General features: G+C 42.9%; 1 protein-coding gene across 1 annotated transcript; it reads right to left on the reverse strand.

Moving 5' to 3' along the window:
- Nucleotides 1-1,854: 1,854 nt before the first annotated feature.
- On the reverse strand, nucleotides 1,855-5,407 carry LOC139382284 (uncharacterized). Its single transcript, XM_071126166.1, has 3 exons — nucleotides 5,079-5,407; nucleotides 3,184-3,397; nucleotides 1,855-2,565 (listed from the first exon to the last, which is right to left on the reverse strand). Exons 1-3 carry the CDS (start codon nucleotides 5,145-5,147, stop codon nucleotides 2,387-2,389), a joined length of 462 nt encoding a protein of 153 aa, XP_070982267.1. The 5' UTR covers nucleotides 5,148-5,407; the 3' UTR covers nucleotides 1,855-2,386.
- Between the last annotated feature and the right edge of the window lie 14,585 nt (nucleotides 5,408-19,992).

The following is a 19,992-nucleotide window of genomic DNA, read 5'->3' on the forward strand; positions in this document are numbered from 1 at the left end:
TGTCTGAGTGGGATATGCAACAAACACATTTTCATTTCACACCACACACACTTGTACAGGTTAGACACTTGTACATGTGTGAAACAAGACAGATATAAGAACCCTTGATTTGACAGGAGGAGCTGAATAGCAGTGAGTGGCCTGGGCTCTACTGGTCACAGTCAGATCCACACATACTTCTACTACTCTCTACTGAGGACCTGGATGGAGAAACTCAAGGTAAGAGAGATCAGATAAAGAACCATAATTTGACTACAGAGATAAAATGTCACTAAATTGCAACTGATAGCTCTCTCCTACTCTCTCTCTCTCTCTCCCTGTTTCGTTCTCTCTGCAGGAGCCTGTTCTGAGTGCCAAGGACGGAGAGGTTGACCTCAGTATCTCAGAACATGAACCATCTCTGTGTGCTGATGCAGGTGAGATCCAGTCAGACCATATACCCACGTTTAATCATATCATGGCTTACTTTAGGATCTTCAACCTCTTAAGTTCATCAAAGATGTTGAAAGCATCAGCAACTAGCGTGTGTGGTCCCAGCAGCCTCACATCATGTCCTGATTACTGGGCTTTTGTGGGTCAGGTGACCAGACTGTGTCCTCAGAGAAAGGAGGCCGTGCTACGACGCCTGATATGAGCCTTCACCAAGGTGAGAAAGAGAGATAGAACAATAGTTAGATGTCATCAAGCACTACTATGTCCAATAACGTCCTCTAGAGGAGATGGAGAGCAATGCAGCCCATGTCCAGCATCAAACAAACATTCCATAACCAAAACTCCTTCATACGGACAATAGACTACACAGCAAACTGCTCAAGAGGAGGTAATAAACTATTGAGTGGTTGATGGGTTAATCGGTTGTACAAACTTAACACACCTTTTGTATGAAGGGTCAAAGGTTTAAGTTTCTAGTGTTTTCTTTTCTATGATTAGGGGCAGTAGGCTGTGGTTAACTGTGGTTGTGGAGCTTGGATAGAGTGTAGATACTAGGAACAGGTAAGCACGGCCATGCTCCTGATACTGGTGGTTAAATGTACAGTATACTCTGTCTTTACAGTGCATAATGCAAATATGTGTACATTAAACCTAATCCTTGTGTGTTTTATTTTAGTTATTTTTTACAATATTTAGTTGGTGGGGGGAGCAGTATTACACTTTTAAAAGTGCAAAGCCTCTCTTGTGATACAGAATTATGTCCTAACGTCTAAAATACCACTAGATGGCATTATCACCTAACCATGAACTACATACTGTACATAGAAACCTGTGATTTGAAAGACCATATATTTTATTAAACAAACAAACAATATCCATAGAAAGAGTACAATCTTCACTTGTATCAGTCCGGTGTGGTAACGACTGATTGAGCCAGTACTTATGGCACTTCAACATGATACCTTCTCCCACGTGTTACTACTTAGTCAATTCTCTTCTTCCCCATTGGAACATACTGCCATAATAAGCTCCTTCCACATCTTCCTGTGGAACTATGGGTGCATAATCCCAAAAGTACAAACTGGCTTCCTCTCTTTGTCGACTTCCCTTTATCTGCACATATTGCGTTCATCTATCCTGCCTTTTTATATTAGTGGAGATGAGAGGGACCAGACGTTTTCAGCCTGCCACTCAGCTTCCTTCAACAATACTAAAAGTCCTAATCAGAGGCAGTTCTAGAACCTTCAAAGCTACTCAAACATTCTTCAGCAGTAAAGGGTTTGTAACAACAGAAGCCATTTGTTTCTGGCTAATGGCCAAGGTTTGTGAGTTGTACGATGCACCAGGCACATACCAAAGGTGTCAAAAACACAGAATTAGAACATACTGTACTGAATATCTCACAAAACAGGTCACTCCACTGGAAAAAAAGAAACTCCATCACACAATTCAAGTTTCAGTTAAACCCACAGAACATCAAGTGCAAGACTGCATCTCAATGCTCTTTAACAGCTTCCTGTCCATCATCCATCTATCTGAAACTACAGGATTGGTTGGATGATGGAAGGTAAGGGAAGGAAGCCACTGTAGAACACCGAGACACTCCCATCCCTGAAATTAAACACTGACATATGCGCTTTGGTCCTCACGGCAGACCATACATAAAGGCTATAGATCTTGGAAATCATGTGTTTGATTTATTTGATACCATTCCCCTTATTCCACTCCAGCCATTACCACGAGCCCGTCTTCCCCAATTGAGGTGCCACCAACCTCCTGTACATTCATCCATAGAGTATGTTTCCTGTTCAGAACCCTCTCTGTGCTCCTGATCCATGGGCCAACGGTGGTAAAGCAGCTTTTTTACATTTAATATAAAAGCCACTTTTCTCTTTCAGCTGAAACAGGGACTCTAGAGACAGTGTCCCACTCCGCCCCCTTGTGTCACTGTGTGTCACTCGAACATGGTGTGTGCCAGACCAGTCTGCCTGAAGGTCTCGGCCACCTGTCTGGAGTGCTGGATCTTGGCGGACAGGGCCTCCAACATGTCATTCTGGTCCACAGCCGTGGCCGTGTGGTAGATAAATGTTCCCAAGGACTCAAGACCCCTCATCCCCAGGTTCACCCCACAACCTGGTCGGAGGAGAGGGGGGGGGGGGGGGGGGGACAAAGATACATTTTATCAGTGCTGTGAGTTGAATATCTATCAAACATAGTGAGAAGATGAATCTGAAATCATGAGGTCTTGGGAGAGATGTTATATTGTACTCTTATCATAGATACTGAAAATATGAGCGATAAAACACATATCAAAAGGCGTTATTAATTTCATAAACCTCTCATTAATAAAAACGGTTACACGTAGCCTGAAAGACACTGAAGGGTACTCTAAAAGATGTTGAAATGTTGTAAAGTAAAAAGCAACCTCAGAGAGATGGAGAAATTGATTTTCAGAGGCTAAAATGGCATTCAGTACAGTAGTGAGTCACACCACTTCATCTCATCCATCCATTTCTCTCTCCTTCTCAAGTGTCTTCATGCTCTAAAAATAGGGACCCCTTGACAACAAGGGTGATTTATTTTACCTATGGGAAAACCAAGCACTCTGTTGATGATGATGATGATGATGATGAAGTCAAGGAGTTACACATACCTTCATTAGTGATACCACAGAAGTTGAGCACTGCGACAAGTGAAGCCAGAACTTTTTTGTGTACCAATGTAAGCTGATGTCAGGGCGTTTGCGTGTACCTGTGTCGAAGTTGAGCACCCGTACCGCCTCCCCCTCCACGGTCACAGACACATTGTCTCCCTCTATGTAGGCGGCACTGACTCTTCGGTGAGACAGCTGGATGTCAAATAGACGTCTACTGCACTGCATGCGGTGCAGTGTCAGGTCGTTGAGACGGGGCTCGATGTCGGTCTTATACGCATTAAACGACTGGTGGAAGATGTTCTTCATGATCTGTAGGGAGAGGAAACCAGAGATGAGTCATGGAACAGAATGTGTTTTGTAGGCTCGCCCCTAATTTATGTGTGCACTGTTACCTGGAGTTGCATGGCAAAAAGTCCAGGAACAAAGGACAATCAAGGACTAGTCAGCCCTTCGCCTTTCTGAGTGGTGAAAATGTTTCTCTCTGGTACAGTATCCAGAGACTGAGACTTGAATTTGATAGATACCAGAGATGGATATTATAGTATTACTCTTTCTGAATGTTGTTCACACAGGATAATTCTGATGCTCTCTACAGTATATTGATGTATGATCTCTGTGGTTACTTGTATCTGTACAGGGTGAACTCTGAATTAATATATGCAAAAACATTTTGTGGTCCTCTCAGGAATTCTGTCTTATTTACACTGGTCTCATCCCCCACACAAGCCTGTAAATGCTGTGACACCCCATGGAGATTGGGCCTTGGTGGTCAGGTTGCACTGTAAACTTGGTATTGTTTGATTGGTCAATGGTGGTTGGTTTTGGGTTGAAAAGTTACAAACTACAGTTTTATAGTCAAACAGAAACACCACCCACCCAGCCAGCCAAGGGCTGGATAAAGAAATCTGGTGTGGCCAAGACAAAGACAAAGCAACTGAAGATCCTCTTAGAGAAAAAGAGGGACCTGAGTGACTGTAACTGACAGCCCAAGTTGTCAGTGCAAAACCATGTTAGCTCATGGGCTCAGATTTGTTGCTCAAACCAAGAGCACAGCCCAGTGAGCTACCTCTGCCATTCAAACAAACTGCGGTACCTACCAGAGTCAATTGTACAGGAATATAATCAGGACATTTTAATCTTATCCATTGATGTTCTGGAAGACAGTGAAACTTGAAAAAGAACAGTAGAAAACACATCTCTGACCCTCCTCTGACGTCTGCTCTGTTATCACGTTGATTGTAAAACGATTACAGCCATGAAATGAATGATTCCCCCCCTTCTTCCTTTCTCTCTCTTCTACTCTCTTCCTCTCTCTCTCTCTGTGACACTGCTGTGCTCTCCACTCATCTGTCCTTCGGCCCACACCAGGACAGTCATCCGTAACCAAGTAACAGCATACATGTGTGTGTTCTACATGGAATAAAATAAGGGTTCTCCTATGGGGACAGCCAAAGAACCCTTTTGTAATCCTTTTTTCTAAGAGTGTACAGATGGCCCCTCCACACACACACACACACACACACACACACACACACACAGAGAGACATACACACACACAGGGCTTTGCTCTGTGTACTCAACAGACTAACACAGTGTGGTCAGGGGTCATATGCTGGAAGAAAGGTGTGAGGTAAGTAGGTGTAAAAAGCGACTCTGTGGCCAGGGTTATTATTAGAAATACAGTACATTAGTCTGGCCAAGCAGGGAGCCAAGGCTCATTCACACATGCATGGAAGGGCACAGAAAACATACTGTGATCACAGCATTCATTATTGGATGATTGATTGATTCATTTTCTGTCCATTTGTTTTCTAAACCTCAGTTTATTTATGTTGGTAAGCAGACTGTGGCAAGCCTGAAGAATAGGTCTTAGCTCTAGGTGTTGGCTAGTGGTCCCATCCCAGGTCCTAGGGAAATGTGCAGGGAATTGGTATGGAACGGATGCTCTGTGCTGTCATCAGAAATAGACAGTGCCTGCTAGGGTCTTTACCGAGGAGTTAGCTGTGTGTCGGAGGAAGCGGACCATCTTGGTCTCTGAGGCAGGGCAGACCAGAGCCATGTAGCGGTTCCGGAAGGTTCCGTAGATCTTGAGGTGGAACCCTGGCTTGACGGCAGAGCTTTTCGGCTCCCTGAGAGCCTCCACTCCGTACGCAGACAAGTCGAAGAACAGGCTGTGGGCTCGGATCTCTGGGGTGGGCACCTAGAGATGAAAAGGAGAGGGATGTCAGTGTGTGTGTGTGTGTGTGTAAGTAAGAGATATAGAGGAAGAGAGAGAGGGAGCAACAGATGGATTTAATTTAGATTAATTTAGAGTGCTGAGAGAAAAGATTACTGTCATACTTCTCATCATCAGTATAGAAATAACATAAAACTACTTAGGGAGAACTGTTAAAAAACCTTCATAGATTCAATGATATGTTCTTATCCTGTAAAACTGTTTAAACCATGTCATCGTTGAATACTCGTTTCTGAATGGTGTGAAGGGCATTATAGAGCAAGCATTATTTCCCTATAACGCACAGTATAACAGCACGGTATAATTCAATGGCTATACTCACAGTATACCAAACATTAGGAACACCTTCCCAATATCGAATTGCCTTTCGATGGCCACTGGCGAAGTGGGCGCTTCATCGATGAATCCCGGTTTCAACTGTACCAGGCAGATGGCAGACAGCATGTACGGTGTCGTGTGGGAGAGCGGTTTTCTGATGTCAATGTTGTGAACAGAGTGCCCCACGTGGTGGAGGTGGGGTTATGGTCTGGGCAGGCATAAGCCACGGACAACGAGCACAGTTGCATTTTATCAATGGCAATTTGAATGCACGAGATCCTGAGACCCATTGTCGTGTCATTCATCCTCTGCGGTCACCTCATGTTTCAGCATAAAGCACGGCCCCGTGTCGAAAGGATCTGTACACAATTCCTGGAAGCTGAAAATGTCCCAGTTCTTCCATGGCCTGCATTCTCACCCGACATGTCACCCGTTGAGCCTGTTTGTGATACTGTGCATCAACGTGTACGACAGTGTGTTCCAGTTCCTGCCAATATCCAGAAACTTTGCAGAGCCATTGAAGAGGAGTGGGACAACATTCCACAGGCCATAATCAACAACCTGATCAACTCTATGCGACAGAGATGTGTCGCGCTGCATGAGGCAAATGGTGGTCATACCAGATACTGACACGCCCCTACCTTAACCTGTCTAGGACTGGGGTTCCGCTCGCCAACAGCCAATGAAATTACAGGGCACCAAATACAAATCAACAGAAATCTCATAAATCAAATTTCTCAAACATACGAGTATTAGGCACCATTTTAAAGATAACGTTCTCGTTAATCCAGCCACAGTGTCTGATTTCAAAAATGGTTCACAGCGAAAGCTCCGCAAACGATTATGTTAGGTCACCACCAAGCCACAGAAAAAACACAGCCATTTTTCCAGCCAAAGAGAGGAGTCACAAAAAGCACAAATAGAGATAGAAATTAATCACTAACCTTTAATGATCTTCATCAGATGACACTCATAGGACTTCATGTTACACAATACATGTATGTTTTGTTCGGTAAAGTTCATATTTATATCCAAAAATCTTATTTTACATTGGCGTGTTACGTTCAGTAGTTCCAAAACATGCAGTGACATTGAAGAGAGCCACATGAATTCACAGAAATACTCATTATAAATGTTGATGAAAATTCAAGTGTTATGCGTGGAACTTTAGATAAACTTCTCCTTAATGCAACCGCTGTGTAAGATTTTTTTTAAACTTTACGGAAAAAGCATATCTGAGAACGACGCTCAGAGCCCAAACCAGCCAGAGAAATATCCGCCATGTTGGGTAGTCAACATTCTTCATAAATAGCATTATAAATATTCACTTACCTTTGATGATCTTCATCAGAATGCACTCCCAGGAATCGCAGTTCCACAATAAATGCTTGTTTTGTTCGATAATGTCCATCATTTATGTTCATTTATGTCCAATAGCTTCTTTTGTTAGGGCGTTTGGTAAACAAATCCAAAATCGCGTGCAGGTCCAGTCGGACTTAATGTTCAAAAAGTTTTATTACAGGTCGAAGAAACTTGTCAAACTAAGTATAGAATCAATCTTTAGGATGTTTTTATCATAAATGTTCAATAATGTTCCAACCGGAGAATTCCATTGTCTGTAGAAAAGCAATGGAACGAGAGATACCTCTCATGTGATAGCGTGTGACTGAGAACGAGGCTGCAGGCAGACCCCTTAGTCAAACAGCTCCCATCCGGCCCCCCTTCACAGGAGCAGCCTGAAACAAAGTTCTAAAGACAGTTGACATCTAGTGGAAGCCTTAGGAAGTGCAAAACAACCCATATCCCACTCTGTATTCGATAGGGGTGAGTTCAAAAACTACAAACCTCAGAATTCCCACCTCTTGTTTAGATTTCTCAGGTTTTTGCCTGCCATATGAGTTCTGTTATACTCACAGACATCATTCAAACAGTTGTGGAAACTTCAGAGTGTTTTCTATCCAATATTGCTAATAATATGCATATATTAGCATCAGGGACTGAGTAGGAGGCAGTTCACTCTAGGCACATTATTCATCCAAAAGTGAAAATGCTGCTCCCTATCCCAAATAAGTTTTTAGGTATCTGTGATCAACAGATGCATATCTGTATCCCCAGTCATGTGAAATCCATAGAAATGTATTTATTGCAATTGACTGATTTCCTTATAACTGTAACTAATTGTTGCATGTTGCGTTTATATTTTTGTTCAGTGTATGTTTGAGCTTCTTTTGAAAGCATAAGTTGAATTGACAATATTATTGACATTGTTAAATTCGATTTTCATAACAGCCAGCTAGGGGTACGTTCGTAAATTCTTCTGTTATTCTGCGCTTTTGCACACTCAAATGAGAGTGCTCTGAAATTGGAGTAGATAGCCAGAGCAAATTTACGAATGCACCCTAGGACTGATGGTCTGGTTAGCTAAACAAGCAAGTCTGTTTGTTTGGTTACCAAGGCAACTAATGTAGCTGTGCTAGCTACCTCAGTGGAAGTTGAACATATTTTTACCTGCAAATGAACCAATTTCTTGCAGCAAATGTGTTAAATTGTAGGCATGGTATTAAAGGGATAATCAACTCAGTAGTCTATGCGTTCTCAACTTGGGGCTCTATGCGTTCTCCGTGGAAGGTTAGTTCACACCTTCCATATCATTCATTATTTTCCATAGAACGCATAGCCCGTAGTTGATTCTCCCTTAAATATCAACAATTAACTAATTATGACATGGTATTAGTACAGTAAATGTGCTTCAGATATTGAATATATATATATCTCACTTGATGTTGCCCTCTATACCACCCTTTTTCCCTCTCTGCTCTCCACCTCTCTCACCCTCTCTCTTTCTATGTGCATGTGTATTATCTCTCTAGCTCTCACTCTCCATCTCTTTCTTCATCTCTCTCTTTCTTTTTCACACATCTGACCCCTTTTCCACCCCAAAAGGGTGTTTTATCCTGTAACCCCCCCCCCCCCCAGAATTAATCTAAATTCACATCAATGACATGAACCAGACCAGTGTAATCCAACAGTGTTTTACCACTGCAGAGGAGAGAGCAGGGTGGGTAAACAGGTCATATCCTCTGAGCTAAATTCATTAACTAACGGAAACGGCCAGCGAGAGATAGATAAATTAAGTAGTGATTGGAAGTCACAGCTGTGTGAATCTGCCACTGTGGAGAGGATGTAGCTGGAGCACAATAAGAGAACAGAGTAAACCCATGATGAACACAAACAGGTCTCTGAGAAACAGATGTGACACATCACTGCTACTGCTCAACCTTATGAAACACTGACCTGACATAGCCTTGGATAGAACAAGTGGTTTAACTCTCTCGCGCACGCTCTCGTTCTCTGTCTCTCTCATATTTGTGTTTTACATTGTTTGCATTGCTATAACATCTGTGCCCACAGCCCTGTCTTCTTTATTATGAGAATAAACTGTGTCTTATCAGTGTTTTTCCTGGTGTCTGGTTAGCTATGCAGGACATGTGATGACTGCTTATGTAAATATGATCCAGGTGCTTATCTCTCCCTGCAGGGCAGCCAAGAGGCTGTGTCTGTTTATTAGTTAGGAGACCATCTAAATTGTCTAGAAGGGCTTCATCTGCTCACCATCTTCACTGATCAAACCTAGCCAATGTGTAAGCAATATAGTGGATGCCTATTATATCTACAATTTGCATTCACCAGACCAGTTCTTTCATGTCAATGCAGTTGAAGGAAAGAAGATAATGAGAGTAGGCTATTTTAGAGTACTGAGAATTATGTTATAGACCCAGTAAGAGAGAATCATCATGAATGAAGACATTTCTGGTGCCAGAATTGTACCTATAATGAACCCAAGTTTAGTTGACTTTCAGTTTTATAAAACATTAATTTCACATGAAAGGTAAATGGCATGTTGCAGTATAGAAGTGCCTCTAACTTGTCTTTGAGAAACTTTCCCAACCAGCAATATAGTTACTCATGCTCGTTCAGCAGCTATAGGGGCAGAGATAAAACATGAACAAAGGCTCCAAAAACACCCAGTACTGTACGTCCTTTTACAAACTGCAACGCTCTCAGTATGGTCGTTAGATGTACACTTGTACACATGAAATTGTGTCATTCCAAACTTTATCCACAACGTTATGTTCCATTTTGTGTGACCTGAGTGGTTCCCCCTATCCAGCTGTGCTGCTTCTCCATGTAGTATGCGCATGACCACAGAAAGAAGTATCGCTCAAGTCCCACTACACTGAGAATGTAGTTGTTTCCTTTGTTCATGTTTTATCTCTAACTGTAACTGCTGAACGAGCATGAGAAAGTATATCTCTGGTGGGGTAAGTTTCTCAAAAACAAGGGAGATTGCAAAAAAAGTGTCTGAGCATTTCTATAACACACAATTTACATCAAAAACATTGATTTGTTCAAATTAAGTGAATATTTTCTTTAAAGACACACAGCAAACACATCAGAGTTCATACAGATAGAGGAGACAGCTGTTGCATAGCAGATCTTGTTGTGCTGATAGCTGCCTATGTCATCATCCTGTCTGTATTTCCTCTGTTTCCTCTGCTTCTTCTATTCCTTCATTATCCCGTCATTCATTTCTTCCTTCCTTCCTCCCCTCCGCTGCTCCCAGTAACACCACTAACTCATCACACCATCCACTCTCTGGTTGCCATGACACACCAGAGCTGATGACATCACATTCATATATCCATCAGTCAGGTAACAGATGAGGATCAAGACAATACACGGCCTGAGGGCCTGACAAGCCTGACATACAGTACAGTAACACCTGCTGTACACCTGATAGCATCAATATAATTCAAAAGGGGCTTCAGCCTGTCACTGACTACTTTTATCTATGGATGGATCTCAATGTTCCCATAGAGTACAATAAGCTCTATACAGTGTACTTAAGGAGATGTTCAGATTACCATAAACACACCAAGGGCAGGTTTGACAGACCAACATGGAACAGGGCCATATTGCTAGTATAGACAGTCCTTATGGCCATTCTACAGAGATATGGTTTATATAGGAGTTATATACTGTATTGCATTCAGCTGTGAACCACCAGGGCTCTGTTTGATCTGTGTGTGTGTGTGTGTGTGTGTGTGTGTGTGTGTGTGTGTGTGTGTGTGTGTGTGTGTGTGTGTGTGTGTGTGTGTGTGTGTGTGTGTGTGTGTGTGTGTGTGTGTGCGCGCGTGCGCTTGTCTGACCTGTCTCTGGTCCAGTCTCTCTATAGTGGCATTAGCCCCGTATGCGTGGCAGGACTCTACAGTGTAGTCAGAGCTGATACCCAGCACAGAGCATGAGTCCCCACACGACCCATCAGCCACCACGATCACACGCGGCCAATCAGAACCCGGGATCTTCCGCAGGTACTCCTCTGTGAACTGATAAACAGGAAGAACAGATCAAGAAAGGGACAGTGAGAGAGCGAGAGTGAGAGAGGGGGGGTAGATTATTTTTTTTTGTCCATTATTGTAAAGAAGAATTTCTTCTTAACTGACTTGCCTAGTTAAATAATGGTTAAATAAAATAAAATCATGTTTATACCCTCCCCTTCTATCCCTCTTTCTGTCTAAACAAACATGCTTATCCTAAAAGTGGTACGACATCATCAGAGACATACCAGTCATACAGCTTAAAGGATCACACTTACACCCCTGTCCATGTGCCCTCGAGCAAGGTACTTAACCCTAATTGCTCCAGGGTTGCCATTGATAATGGCTGACCCTAGCCATAACCCCACTCTCCGAGGGTGTCTGACGGGGAGTTGGGATATGCAAAAAAATACATTTCCAAAAACACATGAAATGGGACTAATATAAGCACCCATCTAATTATTATTATGATGAGGACTATTATTGTTATTATTATCTAAAATACCAAACAATAACAGCCCTATGTTTGAGACAACTTTGTGTGTCTGTGTGTATGTGTGTGTGCTTGCGTAGGGTGCAGCCGTGCGTGTGTCTGTGTCCGGCTGGCTCTGATATCCTGGTTTGTTTAGGTACTGGTTCATGTCTGTGATAAGGCTAAGTGTCCAGAGCAATAGAGTAGGGCAGTGATCTGGTGTAAACACTATCACACACACAGATAACTGTTGATTAAAACAAATACAAAAGATTGTTAGTTTATACAAAATAAATACCTGATAACAGGAATAGAGGAATGAATAATACAGATAGAAAATAATAGTCAGAGATAAAGAGACAGGGAGAGAAAGAGAGAGAGAGAACAAGAGAGAAAGAGAGAGAGAGAAAGAGAGAGAGAGAGAGAGAACGAGAGAGAAAGAGAGAGAGAGACAGAGAGAGAAAGAGAGAGAAAGAGAGAGCGCGTGGGAGTGTGTGTGTGAGAGTGTGTGTCCGATTGTAAATATAAATGGATAAAGCCATCAATTACTTGACACCATTCATTCTTATGTGAAGACTCAATAGCACATTTAAAGGCAAGGAAGTAAGTTTTTAGCTTGCTAAAATGGTGTCTTCTGGAGACATAATATACGCAGATTGAGCTAGTCCAGGAAGTGATGTTGCAGGCTAGCTCAGTGCTTCCCTATCTTATTGACTATCTCAAGTTGGAGAACAACCGGGGTACTGCAGGCTGCTGTTAGAATCTAAATTATCCTTAGAACTTAGTCTGTGTACGATTTTACAATAATCGGTTCAAGGACATACACTATATATACTAAAGTATGTGGACACCCCTTCAAATTAGTGGATTTTACTATTTCAGCCACAACAGTTGCTTACAGGTGTATAAAATCGAGCACAGAGCCATGCAATTTCCATAGACAAACATTGGCAGTAGAATGAATGGCCTTACTGAAGAGCTGAGTGCGAGCCAGGCCTAGCGGCCCAACATCTGTGCCCGACCTCACTAATGCTCTTGTGGCTGAATGGAAGCAAGTCCCCGCAGCAATGTTCCAGCATCTAGTGTAAAGCCTTCCCAGAAGAGTGGAGGCTGTAATAGCATTAAAGTGTGACTAACTCCATATTAATGCTGATGACTTTGAAATGAGATATACGACGAGCAGGTGTCCACATACATTCGGCCATGTAGTGTACATCTGGTGTAATAAAAGCAACTATTGGCACCATGATTGTCTTAGACTTTTTTGTTCATTTACATGAACATTTCTCAAGAAGATTGACATTTTCTCATTCACTATAATGGGGGATCTTGCTTTTCTGAAAACAACAGCCTGCAGGACCGCGGTTGGCCTTGAACATCTTTGGCTTCAATGAGAGGGAGAAGTCGTTCTCCCCTGGTGTGTGTCCAACATTAAACTCAATAAGGTTTGAGCCAGTGATGGCCGAGAGTCGAGGCTAAGACGTGTTAAATCCATTCAGACTACAGAGAACTGGTGATTTAAAAGTCCTGTTATTCATTCACAGATCACACAGCCTGGGACTAAACCCATAATCAAGCACTCCTGTCTAATAATGGCTATGGACAGGACGCTTCAGAAATGTCAATGTTTTTTAATGATGCAGAACTTTGTTCCGATCAAAGATATGCTTGACCTTGAAGTTCACCTGCTTTAATGCATAAACATGGGGGGAGTCACTGGATCGCCAGGGAGGCAGCAGGGAGGAAGCAGGGAGAGGAAGGTGAACCAGGGGTGGACAGCTCTCATCCTCAAGGGCTGCACTGTCCACTGGCCTTCATTCCTACCTTTAATCAGATACTGATTAACCAATGGGGATTATTATTGCCATGGCAATAGGTACTGATTTATTCATTACAAATGTCATGAAGTGATCAAAAGGCACTGGTGTGAACTGAGAAACTCTGTCCAGACAGCAAACAGATAAGGCCTTTAGAGCAGTGATCCTCAACACTGCTCCTTGAGAGCTGCAGACTGCATGTTTTTGTTCCAACTCAGCAAAAAACACAGGATTCAGCTAATCAAGGGGACACTGATCAGTTGATTAACTGAGTCAGGTGTGATGGCACTAAGCTGGGACAAAAATCTGCAATACTACTGTGGCTCTAGAGGAGCAGGACTGGGGGTCTCTGCCTTTCAGAATAGAGAGAGCCTGAGGACACACATTTCCCCGGTTATGTTGTGTCAGCAGATAAGCCCAGCTTTAGTGAATGTGATCATAATTTTGCCATTATATAATGATGTGCTGCTATAAGCCCTAGTACTGTAGGCTGCCATCATTCTACCATTGTTTAATGCTGTAATGCAGAGAAAGGCTTAGGGAGATTTATGCAATGAGTGGTACAGTAATCTGCATCAGAACACATTTACCAGTGACTCTTTACAACCAACTATACATCAGATGTGTATCTATCAGGTGGTGATGTATAGTCACTGAATCTCAGGCTATTCTATAGAACAGAAAGGTGGCTGGTTAAAAAAATGTAAACTAAAAAGTGAACAATCATATGATCCTAAGTACATATTAAATATCTATATACAGTTGGAGTCGGAAGTTTACATACACTTAGGTTGGAGTTATTAAAACTCGTTTTTCAACTACTCCATAAATGTCTTGTTAACAAACTATCATTTTTGCAAGTCGGTTAGGACATCTACATTGTGGACGACACAATAAATTTTTCCAACAATTGTTTACAGACAGATTATTTCACATATAATTCACTGTATCACAATTCCAGTGGGTCAGAAGTTTACATACACTTAGTTGACTGTGCCTTTAAGCAGCTTGGAATATTCCAGAAAATTATGTCATGGCTTTAGAAGCTTCTGATAGGCTAATTGATATAATTTGAGTCAATTGGAGGTGTGGATGTATTTCAAGGCCTACCTTCAAACTCAGTGCCTCTTTGCTTGACATCATGGGAAAATCAAAAGAAATCAGCCAAGACCTCAGATAAAATATTGTAGCCCTCCACAACTCTGGTTCATCCTTGCGAGCAATTTCCAAACGCCTGAAGGTACAACGTTCATCTGTACAAACAATAGTATGCAAGTATAAACACCATGGGACCACGCAGCCGGCATACCGCTCAGGAAGGAGACAAGTTCTGTCTCCTAGAGATGAATGTACTTTGGTGCGAAAAGTGCAAATCAATCCCAGAACCACAGCAAAGGACCTTGTGAAGATACTGGAGGAAACAGGTACAAAAGTATCTATATCCACAGTAAAACGAGTCCTATATCGACATAACCTGAAAGGCCGCTCAGCAAGGAAGAAGCCACTGCTCCAAAACTGCCATAAAAATAGCCAGACTATGGTTTGCAACTGCACATAGGGACAAAGATCGTACTTTTTGGAGAAATGCCCTCTGGTCTGATGGAACAGAATTAGCACTGTTTGGCCATAATGACCATCGTTATGTTTGGAGGAAAAAGGGGGAGGCTTGCAAGCCAAAAGACACCATCCCAACCGTGAAGCACAGGGGTAGTAGCATCATGTTTTGGGGGTGCTTTGCTGCAGGTGGGACTGGTGCACTTCACAAAATAGAAAAATTATGTGTATATATTAAAGCAACATCTCAAGACATCCGTCAGGAAGTTAAATCTTGGTCACAAATGGGTCTTCCAAATGGACAATGACCCCAAGCATACTTCCAAAGTTGTGGCAAAATGGCTTAAGAACAACAAAGTCAAGGTATTGGAGTGGCCATCACAAAGCCCTGACCTCAATCCTATAGAAAATGTGTGGGCAGAACTGAAAAAGTGTGTGCGAGCAAGGTGGCCTAAAAACCTGACTCAGTTGCACCAGCTCTGTCAGGAGGAATGGGCCAAAATTCACCCAAATTATTGTGGGAAGCTTGTGGAAGATTACTCGAAACGTTTGACCCAAATTAAACAATTTAAAGGCAATGCTACCGAATACTAATTGAGTGTATGTAAACTTGTGACCCACTGGGAATGTGATGAAAGAAATAAAAGCTGAAATAAATAATTCTCTCTACTATTATACAGACATTTCATATTCTTAAAATAAAGTGGTGATCCTAACTGACCTAAGAATATTTACTAGGATTAAATGTCAGGAATTGTGAAACACTGAGTTTAAATATATTTGGCTAAGGTGTATGTAAACTTCCGACTTCAACTGTATCTATACCTTTTTAGTTACTACATGATTCCATATGTGTTATTTCATAGTTGTGATGTCTTCACTATTATTCTACAATGTAGAAAATAGTAAATATATAGAAAACCCCTGGAATAAGTAGGTTTGTCAACTTTTGACACGTACTGTATATATACACACACTGAACAAAAATATAAACAACAATTTCAAAGATTTTGCTTAGTTACAGTTGATACAAGGAAATCAGTCAATTTAAATAGATAAATTATGCCCTAATCTATGGATTTCACATGACTGGAAATACAGACATGCATCTGTTGTAAGATGGCGCCGGAGAAGAAGGCAGACGATTTACATGCCCCCAGCCAATTGTGTTATTTTGTTTGTTTATTTGCATTTTTTGTAACTTGTGTTTTTACTTATTTTGTACATAATGTTGCTGCTACCGTCTCTTATGACCGAAAATAACTTCTAGACATCAGGATTGCGATTATTCACCACGGACTAGCAGAATCCTTTTTTTCCTTTCATGACTCTGACGAGTCAAACGTGAAGGATATACTGCTTCCTCGGGAACATGCACCGATCCCCATGATCTGCGTGAAGAGGAGGCGTAGAAAGAGGGTCCGAAGTGATCAAGGCGATCAAATAAATCCCCACTTCCCTCCATTCTGTGAGCAAATGTGCAATCATTGGAGAATAAAATCGACTAGTTACACGGAAGATTAAACTACCAATAGGATATTAAAAACTAACACCTTATGCTTCACAGAGTCGTGGATGAACGACGACAACATCAACATACAGTTGGTTGGTTATACAATGTACCTGCAGGATAGAACAACGGTGTCTGGTGAGACAAGGGGCGGCAGACTATGTATTTTTGTAAATAACAGCTGGTGCACGATATCTAAGGAAGTCTCAAGCTATTGCTCGGCCTGAGGTAGAATATCTCACGATAAGCTGTAGACCACACTACCTACCTAGAGAGTTTTCATCTGTATTTTTCGTAGCTGTTTACATACCACCTCAGTCAGAGGCTGGCACTAAGACAGCATTAATTGAGCTGTATTCCACCATAAGCAAACAAGAAAACGCTCACCCAGAGGCAGCGCTCCTAGTAGCCGGGGACTTTAATGGGGAAAGGGAAATTTAAATCAATTTGACCAAATTTCTATCAGCATGTTAAATGTACCATCAGAGGAAAAATAACTCTGGACCACCTATATTCCACACACAGAGACACATATAAAGCTCTCCCTCACCCTCCATTTGGCAAATCTTACCATAATTCTATCCTCCTGATTCCTGCTTACAAGCTAAAATTAAAGCAGGAAGCACCAGTGACAAGATCAATAAAAAAGTGGTCAGATGAAGCAGGTGCTAAACTACAGGACTGTTTTGCTAGCACTGACTGGAATATGCTCCGGGATTACTTCAATGGCATTGAGGAGTACACCACATCAGTCATTGGCTTCTTCAATAAGTGCATCGATGACATCATCCCCATAGTGACCGCACGTACATACCCCAACCAGAAGCCATGGATTACAGGCAGCATCCTCACTGAGCTAAAGGCTAGAGCTGCCGCTTTCAAGAGCGGGACTCGAACCCAGAAGCTTAGAAGAAATCCCGCTATGCCTTCTGACGAACCATCAAACAGGCAAAGCGTCAATACAGGATTAAGATTGAATCGTACTACACCGGCTCTGACGCTAGTCGGATGTGGCAGGCCATGCAAACCATTACAGACTACAAAGGGAAGCACAGCCCAGAGCTGCCCAGTGACACGAGCCTACCAGATGAGCTAAACTACTTCTATGCTCGCTTCGAGGCAAATAACACTGAAACATGCATGAGAGCACCAACTGTTCCCGGAAGACTGTGTGATCACGCTCTATGCAGCCGATGTAAGGTCAACATTCACAGGGCCGCTGGGCCACATGGATTATCAGGACGTGTACTGCGAGCATGCGCTAACCAACTGGCAAGTGTCTTCACTGACATTTTCAACCCCTCCCTGTCCCTGTCTGTAATACCAACATGTTTTAAGCAGACCACCATAGTGCCTGTGCCCAAGAACACTAAGGTACCCTGCCTAAATGACTACCGACCTGTAGCACTCACATTTGTAGCCATGAAGTGCTTTGAAAGGCTGGTCATGGCTCACATCAACACCATCATCCCAGAAACCCTAGACACACACCAATTTGTATACCGCCCCAACAGATCCACAGATGATGCAATCTCTATTGCACTCCACACTGCCCTTTCCCACCTGGACAGAAGGAACACCAATGTTCAACACCAAAGTGCCCTCAAAGCCCACTAAGCTAATGACCCTGGGACTAAACACCTCCCTCTGCAACTAGATCCTGGACTTCCTGATGGGCCGCCCTCAGGCGGTAAGTGTAGGTAACAACACATCCGCCACACTGATCCTCAACACAGGGGGCCCGCAGTGGTGCGTGCTCAGTCCCCTCCTGTACTCCCTGTTCTCTCATGACGGCATGGCCAGGCACGACTCCAGCACCATCATTCAATTTGCTGATGACACAACAGTGGTAGGCCTGATCACAGACAACAACGAGACAGCCTATAGGGAGGAGGGCAGAGACCTGGCCATGTGGTGCCAGAACAACAACCTCTCCCTCAACGTGATCAAGACAAAGGAGACTATTGTGGACTACAGAAAAGGAGGACCGAGCACACCCCCATTCTCATCGACGGGGCTGCAGTGGAGCAGGTTGAGAGCTGTGTCCACATCACCAACAAACTGACGTGATCCAAGCACACCAAGACAGTCGTGAAGAGGGCACGACAAACCTATTCCCCCTCAGGAGACTGAAAAGATTTGGCATGGGACCTCAGATCCTCAAAAGGTTCTACAGCTGCACCATCGAGAACATCCTGACTGGTTACATCACTGTCTGTTATGGCAACTGCTCTGCCTCTGACCGCAAGGCACTACAGAGGGTAGTGCGAACGGCCCAGTACATCACTGGGGCAAAGCTTCCTGCCATCCAGGACCTCTATACCAGGCGGAAGGCCTTAAAGTTGTCAAATACTCCAGCCACCCTAGTTATAGATTGTTCTTTCTGCTTCTGCATGGAAAGCAGTACCGGAGCGCCAAGTCTAGGTCCAATAGGTTTCTAAACAGCTTCTACCCCCAAGCCATCAGACTCCTGAACATCTAGTTCAGGGGTGCTTCTACATCTGCATTGCTTGCTGTTTTGGGTTTTAGGCTGGGATTCTGTTCAGCACTTTGTGACATCAGCTGATGTAAAAAGGCTTTATAAATAAATGTGATTGATTGATTGATTTTATTGCCCCCTCCCCCTCTTTACACCACTGCTACTCTTTGTCGTCATCTATGCATCGTCACTTTAATAACTCTACCTACTTGTACATACTACCTCAACTAACCGGTGCCCCTGCACATTGACTCTGTACCGGTACCCCCCTGTACAGGGCCATGCGAAAGTATTCGGCCCCCTTGAACTTTGCGACCTTTTGCCACATTTCAGGCTTCAAACATAAAGATATAAAACTGTATTTTTTTATGAAGAATCAACAACAAGTGGGACACAATCATGAAGTTGAACGACATTTCTTGGATATTTCAAAGTTTTTTAACAAATCAAAAACTGAAAAATTGGGCGTGCAAAATTATTCAGCCCCCTTAAGTTAATACTTTGTAGCGCCACCTTTTGCTGCGATTACAGCTGTAAGTCGCTTGGGGTATGTCTCTATCAGTTTTGCACATCGAGAGACTGAATTTTTTTCCCATTCCTCCTTGCAAAACAGCTTGAGCTCAGTGAGGTTGGATGGAGAGCATTTGTGAATCATTTGTGAATCTCCGTCCCAGTCTCAGGTCTTTTGCAGACTCCATCAGGTTTTCTTCCAGAATGGTCCTGTATTTGGCTCCATCCATCTTCCCATCAATTTTAACCATCTTCCCTGTCCCTGCTGAAGAAAAGCAGGCCCAAACCATGATGCTGCCACCACCATGTTTGACAGTGGGGATGGTGTGTTCAGCTGTGTTGCTTTTACGCCAAACATAACGTTTTGCATTGTTGCCAAAAAGTTCAATTTTGGTTTCATCTGACCAGAGCACCTTCTTCCACATGTTTGGTGTGTCTCCCAGGTAGCTTGTGGCAAACTTTAAACGACACTTTTTATGGATATCTTTAAGAAATGGCATTTTTCTTGCCACTCTTCCATAAAGGCCAGATTTGTGCAATATACGACTGATTGTTGTCCTATGGACAGAGTCTCCCACCTCAGCTGTAGATCTCTGCAGTTCATCCAGAGTGATCATGGGCCTCTTGGCT

The sequence above is a fragment of the Oncorhynchus clarkii genome, chromosome 2 (assembly GCF_045791955.1).
Source record: "Oncorhynchus clarkii lewisi isolate Uvic-CL-2024 chromosome 2, UVic_Ocla_1.0, whole genome shotgun sequence".
Taxonomy (NCBI): domain Eukaryota; kingdom Metazoa; phylum Chordata; class Actinopteri; order Salmoniformes; family Salmonidae; genus Oncorhynchus; species Oncorhynchus clarkii.

Excerpts from the sequence above, each read along its gene's own strand:
- LOC139382284 (XM_071126166.1), bottom strand. The coding sequence starts at position 5,147 with ATGGCTCTGGTCTGCCCTGCCTCAGAGACCAAGATGGTCCGCTTCCTC. Across the intron at positions 3,398-5,078 it reads GACACACAGCTAACTCCTCG|ATCATGAAGAACATCTTCCA; the intron begins GTAAAGACCCTA and ends CTCTCCCTACAG. Across the intron at positions 2,566-3,183 it reads GGTGCTCAACTTCGACACAG|GTTGTGGGGTGAACCTGGGG; the intron begins GTACACGCAAAC and ends TCCTCCGACCAG.